Source organism: Berghia stephanieae, chromosome 1 (genome assembly GCF_034508935.2).
Source record: "Berghia stephanieae isolate SIO BIC M18660-M18661 chromosome 1, UCSD_Bste_1.3, whole genome shotgun sequence".
In the NCBI taxonomy this organism is placed as follows: Eukaryota; Metazoa; Mollusca; class Gastropoda; order Nudibranchia; family Aeolidiidae; genus Berghia; species Berghia stephanieae.
In genome coordinates, this window is record NC_088360.1 from 44,767,106 (window position 1) to 44,783,245 (window position 16,140).

Sequence of the window (16,140 nt, forward strand, 5' to 3'; positions counted from 1 at the left end):
GTAATGTCGCACCATCAACATGAAATAGTTCTCATTCATTTTTCATGTATGTTTTTTTTTCTTTCTTGGTTAATCTTGGCATCACAATTGCGTTGCTTTTTAACTCATGGCCTCTGTAGAAAATTGTAGGTTGAGATTCTAACGCATATCAAGACCTGCAGAATAACATAATAATGCATATCGGGGTCCCGATAGCTCAGTTAGTATAGCATTCACTTCACATGCAAAGGGACCAGGATCGATCCCAGGTGAAGTCGAGATGTTTCCCCTCCCTTTGTCCACCCAGCAGTGATTGAGTAACTGGGTCTGTTAAATCTGGTGGAAAAGGATTTGCGACAGACTAGCGACATATCCAAAGGGTAGCAAGCAAACGATATTGTCCGTTCACGCTATAGAGACCGGAATGAACTCCTGCTCCAATGGTCTAATGGCTCAAAAGGACTACTTTTAATACTTAATCCACTATAACTCAGATATGTGATCTCAATCCCCATCACACAACTTGCATTGTATAAAATGGAAATTTGTTTCCATAAGATCTGCTTAGAAAATAAGTGTAGCATTGTGAAACGCATTTAACAAGGGTATTATATAACGCAATATCCACTAAAGGTGCTTAAAGCGCTATACAAAAAAGTCACTAGCTAACAGTAACATCTAACGTGTAAGATGAGTCATGACGCCTGTTAGGAGATATTATAATTTTTCCGACAAACATGTTTACAGCCAGGTACTCATCTTATACCCGAATATGGTGAGATAATGTGAGTTAAGTATCTTCTACAAGGAATCAACTATGCGCCGCTTAAAGTGGGAATCGAACCCAGGACCTTCCGATCCAAATGCGAGAGTTGCCGCATATATATATATATATATATATATATATATATATATATATATATATATATATATATATATATATATAGCATTAATGAAAAAATAAGAAAACTACTTTACGAAGCGCTAGTGCTGTCATTCTTAATGTACAGCCGCGGTACGTGGAGTCTTACAAAAATGAAGCTTGTCACCCTGGATTCCCTTCATCGGGAACAATTGAGACGATTTATTGGGGTCCATTGGCCAAATAAAATCAATAATGAGGATGTATATTATGACAAGTGCATAGTATGACCAGTCGTTAAGTGAAAAAAAGCAGCAAAGATGAAAACAGTTAGGGCGCATGCTCCAACGAGATGAAAATATTCCAGAACAAACCTCGACGGATGATTAATTTAAACAAGGAGCCAAATACAGAGGACGTACACAAACATCACTTCCAAGAACATTGAATCAGGATCTCAACAAATACCAAATACATTTAGAAACAACAACTGAAAAACGGATTTCAACAACACAAGGAAACATCCAATTGCCTCCGCACCTCAACACACAGGATGCCTTCAAAGACAAAGAACACTTGGACTGGACACAAAAGTATGGGAAAAGATCTCTTACTGGATACAAAGAACAGATTGAAAACACTCGAAGAAAGCACACACATTGTTAACATCAAGCATCTATAGAGACAGTGGAGCCGTTTCATTCATTCATGCACACACACACATACACACACACATACACACACACATATAATATATATATATATATATATATATATATATTATATATGTGTGTGTGTGGTGTGTGTGTGTGTGTGTGTTATTTCAAAATTGTCATCTGGTTATGTAAAAGAGCATTTTTGAACCTGTGGATAGTGCTCCATGAGTTGCTTGTGGTCCCACCACTCATAGTCAACTCCGTTCTTTTTCAAGGCACCAGCACAACGCTCCAATAATTCATGAGTCTCTTCAGTCTCCGAGAGAGACAACCCACCACATTTGTATAGCAGTTGCATGCCGCACTCCTTCTCCACTTGTTCAAATCTGAGTCAAAAGAAATTTGACATGATAAACTCCGAGTAGTTATTTACAAGTCTGTTCAACCAAATTGTTTTGGTCCCATTATTGTTATGATGGAATTACTTTCAAACCAACATATAAATAGTCCATTGAAACAATGTTAAAATAAGCCCATATTACGCTTGGTTATCTGACCTGCAAAAATCTACACGTAGATAGCTACCTATCCACAGAGGAAAGTTAATAACAACAACAGCATCATCATCATCATCATCATCATCATCATCATCATCATCATCATCATCATCATCATTATCATCGTTATCATCATCATTTTAAATATTTTTCGACGTCCAGACTATAAAAAATTAGGCTTAACCCGTTAACTGCCGTACGCTGGAAAAACTCGTATTTTAAAATTGGTATAAAAACCCCTTCCTTCAAATATCATCGATTTAAATGACCCTCATCCTGGCAAAAACTCTCAAACTGTGAAATTCGCGATGTCCCAGGTCTGAGAGTATTTGCCTAGATGAGGACCATTTAAATCTGTTAGATCTGGTGGATAGTACTTTGCGTTAGACAAGCGTCCTATCCTAGGATTACATGCAATTGCGAATGTCCATTTCACGTTATAAAACTCCGGCTCCGTGTGCCTAATGGCTCTGAAGGACTATTTATAATGCTGAGACAAGATAGCGAAAGCTGGATTTGATAGTATTAAATGTGACTTACGCTGTATAAGCATGTGGTGACAATTTGGTGTATCTTGGATCGTGATATGTTAGCCGGCTGAAATTTGAAAAAGATAATTAGAATTAATGAATGTTTAATTGATTGAATGTGCAGAACTTTGACTTGAGCAATATGATCTCGATGTGGGCCCGATTATCATACATTGAACATTTTTTATAACTTGCCACACCACCCGTTTTGCAAGCGCCCCGAATACTGTCTACATATTTGTGTGTGGGGTCTAATTTTTAATCGCAATGCCACTGTGCAAGGTTTGCGCCAAAATACCAAAATATCGATCTATACACACTCCACGGGATATTTCTACAAATAATAAATGAATGATTAAGAATCGGTTGCGTTTTCTTTGTAAATCAATAGCCTAAATCACTCCGCAAATTCATATTTTAAGAATTTTTAAAAATAAAAACGTGTAGATCTAATTTCTGTTTTTAACATTGCACAAAATATCCGACTAAAAGCCATCAAAATAACAATGATAAAAGTCCAAGGACCACATAAAGCAAAAAGAAATAGAAATATGTGATTCCCATTTTTTTGACTCGTACTGTATATATATATATATATATATATATATATATATATATATATATATATATATATATATATATATATATATATATATATATATATCAACGGCAATTGATTTAGTATAATTTTCATGTTAATCTTCAGAAAATAGGTTGCCGAATTCTGCATGAAAATGTGAGTTCAAATGTTTTGTTGAGATTAGTCATGATTGGTAACGTGATGATGTCGAATTTATTTCTTCCTCCCAAAGGTTGCATATTTCAGATGACGGAGAATACGACTGTGCTTAGGAGATGGGTTTTTTTTTCTTGTAATCTTTATATTTTTTTTTCTTTGAGATTCCGTCTGTGGCGGATTGTATATTTTCCTATCTAGTGAGGTTGATTGTGGGTTGGTGATGATCTGATTTTGTTTGTTTGTTATACTCAGATAACTTTTTGTGTTGAAACGATAAATCCATGTGATGTGATCGATGTTTTTATTTTTCATGTTTAAAATATGCTAACCTTGTGAAGTTAGTTTAATAATAATAATAATAATAATAATAATAATAATAATAATAATAATAATAATAATAATAATAATAATAATAATAATAAAATAGTAAAGATAATAATAATAATAATAATAATAATAATGATGATGATGATGATGATGATGATGATGATGATGATGATGATGATGACGCTGATGATGATGATGATGATGATGATGATGATGATGATGATGATGATGATGATGATGATGATAACGACGACGATGATGATGATGATGATGATGATGATTATGATGACGACGACGATGACGACGATAACGACGACGACGACGATGATGATGATGATGATGATGATGATGATGATGATGATGATGATGATGATGATGACGATGGTAATCACTGGCGGTCGCTCTACAGAGCTAAGTTGCCTCTGGACGCCCTATATTTTCCCAAGAATTTGACATCCCGCGAATTAAACTTCTTTTAAAAGTTTTTTAATTTAAAGATATATTTTAGCACTTAATGCTTTTCGTCAAGTAGTGTGCTTTGTTATTATATCTCCCTCGCTGATTTATGTGCATTCACTCCAGGTAGATTGTTCTAACCATCATTATGCACGCCACACCGTGGCTAATACAAAGTAAGTGAGAGGTGAGCAAAAAAGCTATGTGCCGCCTTGGTTTTTACAATGGAAAGACAGAAAGTCAAAGCAGGAAATTAGTTTTATCGACCATGACCTTGAACATCTGCTGTCTTTCATTAATAAAATTATTTGGCCAGGGCGGCACATCGGAGATGCAACAACCTGGGGGCCTGGTTAGGATAGAATTGATAACTAAATAGCTTAAGAGTTACTATCATAACAGGGTGCTGTTCACTCACTGCATTTAAACACTAAACGAAGACCAAATTAATAAATATGGCTTAACAAATGATTTATTGCTTAAAGAAATGCGGAAAGTCTAAAACTAAAAGTAGACTATTGTGCGGAAATGTGGTCTTGTTGCATGACACTCGTTTTCGGATCGGAAGGTCCCGGGATAAAGCCTCGCTCGGCGCATAGTTGAGTCCTTGGAAAAGGCTCTTTACTCACATTCTCCCACCGTACTCAGGTGTAAAATGAGTACCTGGCCGTCAACAGCGTTGTCTCTGTCGGAAAAAATTAGTAACATCCCTAACAGGCGTCATGACTCGTTCTACATGTTACGTGTTGTTGTTGGTCAGGGTCCCTTTGTAAAGCGCTTTGAGCACGTTTTGTGGATATCGCGCTATATAAAAGCTTAATTTTTGTTGTTGTTTTTTTTTACTTCCCGACCAGAGCGCTTTGTCACCATAAACAAAAAACCATGATTTCAGAGGTCAAGGTCACCACGACGATAATATATGATGGGGTTGACCAATTTACTATGAATATGAACCGGTATTGTCTTTGAGTGTTAGTACGTAGTTGGGAGTTGGGATCCCGTTTGAATGTTATCATTAATTCAACTCCATGTTATTGATACCCCACGGTCGTTATTACATTGCAGTGGTTAATGATTTAATTGAATTCACCTGTAACTAGTGATAGACCATGAATTGTATTTCTGCCAAGAACGATCGATGGATGGACCGGACCGACGTAACAAATAGGATTCAAATTTAATTTTCCGTTAGTAGATCTATATTCAAAATTTATCGACACATACACATACGCACACACAAACACACAAACTCAAACACACACGTACACACACACACAAACACACACAAACACATATTTAAATAGCGGTTAAATCTTTGTTGGAAGTAATTAATGACGCAATGCTTCTCTCGGAATATATATGGCGGTGGTTTTAGTAATGGTAGTGATGGTTGTAGTAGTAGTAGTAGTAGTAGTAGTAGTAGTAGTAGTAGTAGTAGTAGTAGTAGTAGTAGTAGTAGTAGTAGTAGTAGTAGTAGTAGTAGTAATAGTAATAGTAATGGTAGTAGTAGTAGTAGTAGTAGTAGTAGTAGTAGTAGTAGTAGTAGTAGTAGTAGTAGTAGTAGTAGTAGTAGCAGCAGCAGCAGTAGTAGTAGTAGTAGTAGTAGTAGTAGTAGTAGTAGTAGTAGTAGTAGTAGTAGTAGTAGTAGTAGTAGTAGTACTTTCATTGGTTTCACAATTTTGTAGACTGGTTTGTAAATGTTGACAAGTAAAATGCATGATATCTGAAACAATGTTATATCATCATAATTTATCAGAGACTTGTGTATGATTATTATCGTTGTCGCTATCACGATTATTGTTGTCATTAATATGTCATTGTACTATGAACTTTGCACACTTATGATTCATGCACAACTTTGAATGTAAGGGAAAATATATCAATACGGCAATGCAAAATCGAAAAATACTATAATAAAATACTGGTAATTGAAAATGGTCATACTCGGATGAATGATAAGTGTAAGTTCATAGTAGTAGTTGTAGTAGTAGTAATAGTAGTAGTAGTAGTAGTAGTAGTAGTAGTAGTAGTAGTAGTACTAGTAGTAGTAGCAGTAATAGTAGTAGTAGTAGTAGTAGTAGTAGTAGTAGTAGTAGTAGTAGTAGTAGTAGTAGTAGTAGTAGTAGTAGTGGTAATAATAATAATAGTACTGGTAGTAGTAGTAGTAGTAGTAGTAGTAGTAGTAGTAGTAGTAGTAGTAGTAGTAGTAGTAGTAGTTGTTGTAATTATTGCCATAATAACCATTGTAATCATCCTCATAGCCGTCGTCGCCATAAAGCATTATTATCGTTAAATTCAGTTGTAGTTGTCACCACAAAAAAAAAATGAATCAGTATTTTTTAATTCATCTCTAGACGTCTGTTTTTACCTATATAATAAAATAAAACCAGGTTCATTAATTACATGACTGGAAGATAACTTTGACTTGACCTTGGAAATGAGACAAATTATCTCGGGGTCAATGGTCTCAAAAATTTTATCGGCATTAACAACATTGTACTTCACAGAGATAAGTGACTTCTCTTTTTCTAAGTTAAGTAAAAATGGCATAGATATTAGATGGTCAAGTCCAGTGGCGGCTCGTAAGGAAATCAAGCGGGAGGACTGACAGTCAAAATTCACATGAGAAAGATGTGGGGGGGGGGGGGGGGTTGGAGGTGAAATGTTGATGATTATCACGCAGTAAAGTTTGTATATCATCTTTTACAAATATCTCTGACTCTATATTTTTAAATATAAATCCGATCAAATATTGTATATCAATGTTAAATTTAAATGCATTCGGTTATCAGACTTAGATATAAATTTGTGCCTGAATGTCTTTGTTAAATAAATAAAAATAGAAAATAATGAGCCAACCATACCCATCATTTAAATATGAAGTTAATACGTCACGTCTTTTATTATTTAAAGTAATAAGCCAGTTTTTCTGTGATCCTTTGTTTAATATGCTTTTAATCACAATAATTAGAGGGAAAGCACTTTATAAATCCCCAGCTTTACTAACCAATGTACACTCACCTCCACTTTTTTTCCTCACAACTACATGACTATACAGACAGAAAAAAAAAGATTTAGGACGGCACAGCTGATAACAGGGAAAACACGTTGTAATTAGTAATAATCAATCTTGTCCAATTTTGGTGGTAATAGCCTGATGTTAAATATCAGTGGTCCGTTGATCAGACAGAGCTTTGCGCATTGAAGTTTCATGGCCATTAAAACTCAACAGCTTTTGAATGGGAAGTAGGACAGCCTGCTATTCGCATTCCTCTGGTTAAAATAATTTACAGTATATTTTGTGATAAATCAATGTTGCTGACTCCATTATTATTATTATTATTATTATTATTATTATTATTATTATTATTATTATTATTATTATTAGTATTATTATTATTATTATTATTATTAGTATTAGTATTATTATTATTAGTATCATTATCATTATAATCATTACCAATATTGTCATTATTATTGCGACGACGACGACGACGACGACGATGAAGATGATGATGATGATGATGATGATGATGATGATGATTATGATGATGATGATGATGATGACGATAATAATAATAATAATAATAATAATAATAATAATAATAATAATAATAATAATAATAATAATAATAATAATAATAATAATAATAATAATAATAATAATTTCATTTAACGTCTTATCCCATTTTCATAGACTCGAATATATACATACGAACATTTTGCTTGTCAACGACCCTAGGGAAAACAATCCCTCACGTCATTTAAAACACATCAATATTGGACAGAACTTTTGGAACACAGTACAGAAGACCATTATTATCAATGTTATACCTCGACAACTTACAAGCTTTTATGCTCCTGCCTCTCTCTCTCTCTCTCTCTCTCTCTCTCTCTCTCTCTCTCTCTCTCTCTCTGTGTGTGTGTGTGTGTGTGAGTGTGGACGGGTGTGTGTGTGTGTGTGTGTGTAGGGGTGTGTGTATATATAAGTATGAGTAAGAGAGAGAGAGAGAGAGTTTAAATGGGTTTTCGAAACTGTTATGAAAAGTCATCTTCATGATGTTTATCAATTTCATTTTTTTTAGGTATCTTTGTCTATCTATCTATGTATTGTATTTTTAATTTCAAACTTTGTCAACCAAATAACAAATTGCCATTTTTTGTACAATAACGATTATATCATCATCATCATCATCATCATCATCATCATCATCATCATCATCATCACCATCATCATCATCATCATCATCATCATCGTAAAGTGTATTTAATCTAGAAATTGAGAAATAAATACCAATAATGGGGTAACTTCCCACAACCACAACGGCAAAAGAGCATGCCATCGTTACCCCCTGCCTACTTTGACACGGATGAGGGAACACGACTCGCCCAACAATGCCAAGGTAGGAGAAAGAAAAGAGGGGGAAAAGGTGGGGTGAAGGCTCGCATGTGTAGACAAAACAAAAAAACATCCATTGCCAGTTATTGTGACGGGAAATCTAAGATCAATCAACAACAAACACGATGAGCTATATGCTTGTTGTAAATATATGCATGAGTACAGGAACGCCTCAGTCGTGTGCCTCACTGAAACATGGCTTCAACAATCTGCACCAGACAGCTGCTACAACATCAATGGCTACACACTCAAACGCTGTGACCGTGACCTCGATCAGACTACCAAAACCAAAGGAGGAGGAATGTGTATTTATATTAACGAACGCTGGTGCCACCCAAACAATATTACTGTCGTATCATCAACCAGCAACGAAGATTTGGACCTCCTCACCGTCTCCTTAAGACCCTACCTAGAGAATGTAGCAAAGTAATCATTAACATCCTCTACACACCATCATACACACATGCACAATGCGCACTTAATACGCTAACTGAAACCATCAATTGCCAGCTCACTCAACACCCCAACGCGGTTATCATAACCACTGGTGACTTCAATCGTGCCCCAGTGTAAAAATGTATCAACATGTCACCTGTCTAACTCGAAGCGACCAAACACTCGATCTTACATACTCTAATATCAAGCAAGCGTACAAATCTAAGGCCTTGCCCCCTCTTGGCAACTCGGACCATGATATGGTACTCCTTATGCCAAACTACATAACAAAATGAAAATCAAACAAAGTCGTTGAAAAAACAATCAGGATATGGGACCGCGAGGGCATTCAAAAACTTAAAGGTGCCCTTGAATCAACAGACTGGGAAAATCTAACAAAACAATGCAGTAGTATTCATGAAACAACAGACGTCATCAGTTCGTACATCGCTTTCTGTTAAGTCATCATTAACAACAAAAACCGTAAAATGCTACGGAAACAACAAGCCATGGGTGACAAAAGAAATCAAAGAACTGCTGAACCAAAAGAAAATAGCTTTCATGAAAAGGGATGTTGATGAAAAGAAACGATTACAAAAAGAAGTGAAAAGAAAAACAAAAGAGTGCAAAGATGCCTTGAAAACAAAAATCGAGGAAAAATTTTAATCGAACGATATGAAAACAGTGTGGGGCGGCATGAAAGAAGCAGCTGGCCTCAACAACTCATCGAAGACCACTTTTCAACTTGAAAAAGAAAAAGAACAAGAACAAGTCGAAAATCTGAACGCATTCTATGCCCACTTTGAAACAAACGACTTCTCCCAAGAGATTAACATGCTAAAAGAAGAACTAAGCAACACAGACGAAAATCCACTCAGCGTAAACAACAGACAAGTATTTAAGTTGTTTGCTAAATTAAAAACCAACAAAGCGTGTGGGCCAGATAAAGTAGCTGCGCGGACACTCAAGACCTGCCGCCACGAATTAACTGAAGTCTACACAAATCTATTCAACGTCTCCTTAACTGAAAATACGGTCCCAAAAATTTGGAAAACATCTCAAATCACGCCAGTCCCCAAGAAACCACAAATCAAATCAACGACTTAAGACCAGTTGCCCTCACATCAATAGCCATGAAGTGCCTTGAAAGGCTGGTACTTCAGTCATTAAAACAATCGTGTGAGCCACATCTCGATAATCACCAGTTTGCCTATAAATCAAATAGGAGAGTAGAAGACGCAATTCTAACATACACAGACATAATTTACAGGACATTAGACCAACCACAATCCCAACTTAGAACACTTTTCATCGATTTCTCCAGTGCTTTCAACACCATTCAGCCACACCTCCTTATCCCAAAACTACAATCAATGAACGTCAATAGCTGCACTTCACAATGGATTCTCGACTTTCTAACATCCAGACAACAGCTTGTTAGTGTTCGTCAAACAAACAATGCCGTAAACTCATCAACGATAATTACAGATATTGGTGCACCTCAAGGCACCATCTTAGCACCTATTCTCTTTTCTATCTACACGAATGACTGTGTTAGTACGTTTGAGAATGCCTCCCTCATTAAATATGCAGACGACACAGCCATCGTCGCCAGTATAAGATCTAATTCAGACTTAGTCAACTATAAACAGGAAATTGAAAATGTATCTGTATGGTGTGACAACCATTTTCTTAAATTAAATGTCACCAAAATAAAAGAAATGATTTATGATTTTAGGAAAAAGGAACAAATTGTTAGTAATGATGCAGTAAATATCAAAGACGAAAATGTAGAGATTGTGCAGAAATATAAATACCTGGGTGTCGTGTTTGATGAAAAGTTAAATTGGGGCGAACATACAAGAAAAGTAATAAGTAATTGTAATAAGAGAATGCACCATCTGCGACAATTGAACAGCTTTAACATAGAAAAGAAATTACTGTCAAAATTTTTCGAATCAACAGTTTTAAGTATGATAAGTTTCTGTCTCCCTGCATGGGGCAGCAACCTTAAAAAATGTGATGTTGTTAAAATTAATAGAGTCCTCAAATTTGGAAATAAAATTATGACAGACTCAGAAAGATATGAATTTGAAACGTTGTTAAAAACCCTTTGTAATAAGAAACTGAATAAGATAATAAGAGATGAAAATCATACCTTGTACCCTCAAATCTGCTGCTGCACTTAAAAGCAAACAAAGAACGCTATAACAACAAATCTTTCTTACCCGCTGCAATTAGGAATTATCAAATGTCATTTATTTAGTTATGTAGTTTTAATGCTCTCCATTTATTATTTATACCATTATTTCTGACATCTTTAATTAATGAGGGAGAACATAAATATAAGAGCGAGTGTGAGAATTAATGATCTGAATGTTTTCTAGGGTACTAAATCCCAACTAGCTATGATACATTGTTAAATATCTTATCTTTTACCTTGAGTCATGTAAAAACACAATGTAATTTCCTGTTTTTGGATTAATAAAGTTCATCTTATCTTATCTTATTTTATCTTGTTATCATCATCATCATCATCATCATCATCATCATCATCATCATCATCATCACCATCATCATCATCATCAGCATCATCATCATCATCATCATTATCATCATCATCATCATCATCATCACATTACTGACATATCATTGATTTATTTCTTCATAGTTTTTCATTTATTTATTTACTTATTTTGTAATGCAGGCACTCACATGATTCTTGACACATCTTGAGATCCTCCATTTGCGTGACCAACACTAAACTTTTCAAGAGCGAGCACATCTGTGATTAGGTTTTGTAAATTTTAATATTATGGTGTTCTTTGTTATCAATACACAAATTAATAATGAAATAGCTCAAAACAAGTAAAGAGAGAAGCGCCATGAAATCGATGCTATGTGCTACTGTAAACATACTAATCAAGTCTGCTCACCAGATCAGTCGAACCAACACATGAAAATATGTACAATCCTTAACATTTTTCGTGCGACTATGTGGTCTAGTGGTATGACACTCGCTCTCGGATCGGAAGGTCCTGGGTTCGAGCCTCGCTCGGCGCATCGTTGAGTCCTTGGTCAAGGCTCTTTACTCACATTCTCTCTCCGTACTCAGGCGTAAAATGAGTACCTGGCCGTTAACAGCGTTGTCTCTGTTCGAAAAAAATATTGTAATAACGTCTAACAGGCGTCATGTCTCGTCCTACATATTAAGTGTTGCTGTTGGACAGGGACCCCTTGTAAAGTGATGATACCAACACACAAAACCACTTGAAACCTTACACGCCTGGTTGGTATTTTTAGTGAGAACTAAGCCCCAACTGACGGTCTTTAAAAAATATCAAAGGGTGAGATAAGTCAGCTGCATTTATTCTATATACAGTTATAAACAAGAGGAACCGCGCACAAATGTCGTATTTTGATGAAAGGAAATGATTACAAGTGCATAAATATTTAACTATAAGATATGTTGCTGCCACTTCAATTCCATATCCCTTTCCATGTTGCTCTTTGTCTATGTTTTGCATTGAAATTGCTTTTTTCCCCATAGTTCTTACGTGGGTCTCTAGCTGAGAAGAGTCAATCAAATGTATGGGTACCTATTTTTGAAGTATGATATTTTCCCCCTTCTAAATCGTTTCTGTTACGTACTAATATAAAAATTATTTGATTTGAATATTGTATGATGTATAATGTACTTTGTATACATTTGAGTGTATCCCTCATAGCGGGATCTTTTGCTTGTAGTGCCTGGACGGGCTTTTAGAATATTGGTGGATTGCTCGTGGAATCTTCTGTTCCCTATTTGAAAGAATCCCCTTTATCTTCTTTTTTTTCGTTGGTGCTTTTAACTTCATATTTACAGCTTTCCTCGATCATCTTCATTTTTATTGGCGCTGAAATGACATGATAATCTCGCAAACATAGTAAAACCCCTAAAAATAGAAAACAAACAAAAACAAATGAGTTTCACCTCTAACGATATTACATAGTTTTTGCGCGTTCACTTTTGTGATTGACCTGTCAACGAAAACCAATCCTGTTTTTCCATACCGACTTATTCCACCAGACACCGTAGTTTTTTGTTGTTTGTTTGTTTTTCCCAGTGAAATGTTTTGTGTGATATCCAACATGGTTTATAAGGACTGAACAACGGTTTATACAGAAGCAGAGTCAAAAGAGTCGATCAAGATACATGCGATTGAATCACTATGTAAGACAGAAAGTCAATTGGATCATAGAATACACAGTCATAAGCTGATCGTCAGGTCCGCTTGTTACTAAGCATTAACCAATCAGAATATTTACCCCCGTTTCGGCCCTCCTTGACTATTTATTTTATGAAAAGACCTGAGATACCCGTAGTATATGTCAAACACACGAATAGGTCAAAACCAGTTAGTGAGTATTTCAGACAATATTTTGACACAATGCATCGCAAAATCTGACGACATGGTGCATTTGTGTTAAAATTCTGAGTGATGCTCAGGATCTGTGGGCTGATTACTCCGGGTGATAGGCAACCGCGGTTTGTTTCAGGGCCAAAATATACTTTATTTTAAATGTTCGAGTCAAAAATAAAACAACTAAATTCTTTATTCTAGTTTTGATAAAGTATACGATAACTGACGTAATATTCAAAAGTGTATGCACTGTATGTTGATTGAAGAACTGAAGGTCCATACTATAAGATAAAAGTTAAAAAGGCATCCATGTCAATAGCTTGACAGGTATAGCAGCAAATGTCATAGAGGAACCATCAATTGCTCCCCAAATCTTCGATATTACAATTATGCAGTATATGTTTATTAAACATTAGTGGAATTACATTTTAAACATACTTATCTGAAAAAGTGTGTTCCACATAAATTCCAATTAGTGATTTCGATTGTGATAAAATATCAGACTTGCATATATAACATACCAAAGGCAACATTCAATGAACAACTCTTGAGAAGTTCTCTTACGTCCTGCAAATACATGTATCACAGTATTTTGAAGAAATATATATTTAATATATAGAAGGCCTCTACTTACTTGGGCCCGACTTCTTGGATAACCAATAGAGAGCTCCACTTCCAACACCGCCACATCCCACGACTATGAAGTCAAAATGACGACGTCCTTCAAGTTCTTCCAATTTGTTAGCCATATTTTTTGGATTTACTCAGTTACAAGTCCTATGAAAGCAAAGGGAATAAATGTATCAATGTCCAAATATAAAAAATAATGTGTAGTTTTACATGGGACGGGGTTCATAAAAACAATGTAAAATTTTAACAAGTGGACAACACTCATAACGTGTGTCAATATCATAGTTCAACAAGTGATTATCATCAAATCGTATCACTATCACTGCATGATTCACAATTAGGATAACAGTTGATATAAGCCAGTGCTCAATACATGACATTAATTATTATAACAATACACAACTACTTAACAACAGCTTGGAAAATGGTCTACCTATAATTTAAAGTGCAAAGCTGCTTGACTAAAATTAAAGCTTCATTGGTCGGAGAATTGAATTCTCCCGTCCCAAGGCAAACGATATATCTAACAAAAATAGAATATTTTAATGTTATGACAAAACTGTAATCCTACCGGTTTCCGTCTTATGTCAGATTTGATATAGTTCCAAAAGTACATCATAAACGCTATTGCTATTTTTCTTTCCCTGAACCACATAGATGCAAGCAAAGAGCAGAAGATGTGAAGATCATTCATTTTAAAAATACGTAGATACGTCATTTTGTTTTTAACGAGTGAACTGCACTTACCTACAATAACTCTTTGAAAGCCGTGTTTGGTACTTATCTATCTATCTATCTCGAGATCGGAACTTTTCTTTTTTTTTCACAATGAGAGAAGTAACAATAGCAATATCTCAGGTTTACATGCAGTCAACGAGATACTAAGCTGACAGAAACTGTGAACTGGAACAAATTATGAACAAAATGAATCTAACAGCTTCGAAAAAAGAACAAAATAGTTAACACGGAACGTTTCTGGCTCAATACCCTTCTTCGGCAAATCTGTTCTTTAAAAACTTGGGTTGAGGGCCAAAATTGTTCTGTACATCCCATATTATCAAATATTTGCCAACGAGAATATAATTCCTTGCAAATCTAATAATCATAAAACTATTTTTACAGATTGATATACGAGTAACTTGGAAACCTTTTAAAATATTTACGGTAATTCTACCCCCCGTTGACAAAAATCATTATTCATAAAATCTGCTAGAGCATAATGATCGCTCATTTGATGCTGGGAATCGTCATCTGGTCGCCTTGTTGCCAAGTTATTTTTCGCGCACTTACATAATTCATTATCGTCGATGACTCGAAAGATTTGTCTCGATCTATATCAATTTCCACAATACAGTAGTATAATAATTAAAATAGATGAGTGCCCGTTCGTAATAGCCTTATTTCCCCGCATATATTGAGGGTTCGCCGCATGTAACAAAAACGATAAAAATATGAATACATCACTTCAAATCCAGACAGACGAGAGGAAAGTATTCGGCAAGTCTTGTCCGCTTGCTCGATATCGAATATAAAATAATTACATTTCGAGATCGCCCTCGTGGACAAGACGTACCAAATACGATTCTGCCATCTGTCTGAATGTTAAGTGATATATTCATGTTTTTATTGTTTTTGTTATTCACTGAAGAAGAAGTTTGATCCCGAAACGTTCTGTGTTTGGTATATTGTTCTTTTTCGAAGATGTTATATTCATTTTTTTCATCACTTTTTTTCCAAAGATGAACCGACACTCGGGGGTAGAAAGTTCCCTATTCAAATCTTCAACTCTACTGTCTTTTTTACATTCTCCATTTTTACCCCTCTTTTTCTCTCCCGCGGGAGAAGAAATTGGGTTCTTTGTATTAGTTAACTTCGGAACTGTTTTAATTTTCTCCCCCGCGGGGGTAGAAAGTTCCCTATTCAAATCTTCAACCTTATCTGACTCCATTGTTTATTCGAAGTAATTGAAATTTTTTCTCAAAAGTTTAAATCATTAAACACTGCTTTCACCGTTTGAATAATATACTCCAATGGGAATTGGTATGTCATACGTCCAATAACAGATTAAAATCCAATAAGAATAAGGAAAAAATAACACAATGGTTTGCCTTCTTGACAGTCGAACGTGAACTGACAGTCACGCCGTGTAACCCAATTCAGAATTGGT

At 35.3% G+C, this 16,140-nt stretch overlaps 1 protein-coding gene across 4 annotated transcripts in view; it reads right to left on the reverse strand.

Moving 5' to 3' along the window:
- The window catches only part of LOC144975709 (monomeric sarcosine oxidase-like), a 20,692-nt gene extending 4,552 nt beyond the window's left edge, over nt 1-16,140 (reverse strand). The window contains exons 1-6 of one of the 4 annotated variants that reach the window (XM_078919906.1): nt 15,984-16,139; nt 14,721-14,876; nt 13,978-14,120; nt 11,656-11,725; nt 2,595-2,651; nt 1,706-1,883 (exon numbers count right to left, since the gene is read on the reverse strand). In XM_078919906.1, coding sequence (XP_078776032.1) covers nt 1,706-1,883; nt 2,595-2,651; nt 11,656-11,725; nt 13,978-14,092 — 420 coding nt within the window. In that variant the 5' untranslated portion in view covers nt 14,093-14,120; nt 14,721-14,876; nt 15,984-16,139. Of the gene's footprint in view, nt 1-1,705; nt 1,884-2,594; nt 2,652-11,655; nt 11,726-13,977; nt 14,121-14,544; nt 14,691-14,720; nt 14,877-15,983 lie in introns of those variants that run through there. The other 3 variants (XM_078919912.1, XM_078919917.1, XM_078919925.1) reach the window with 3 other exon arrangements.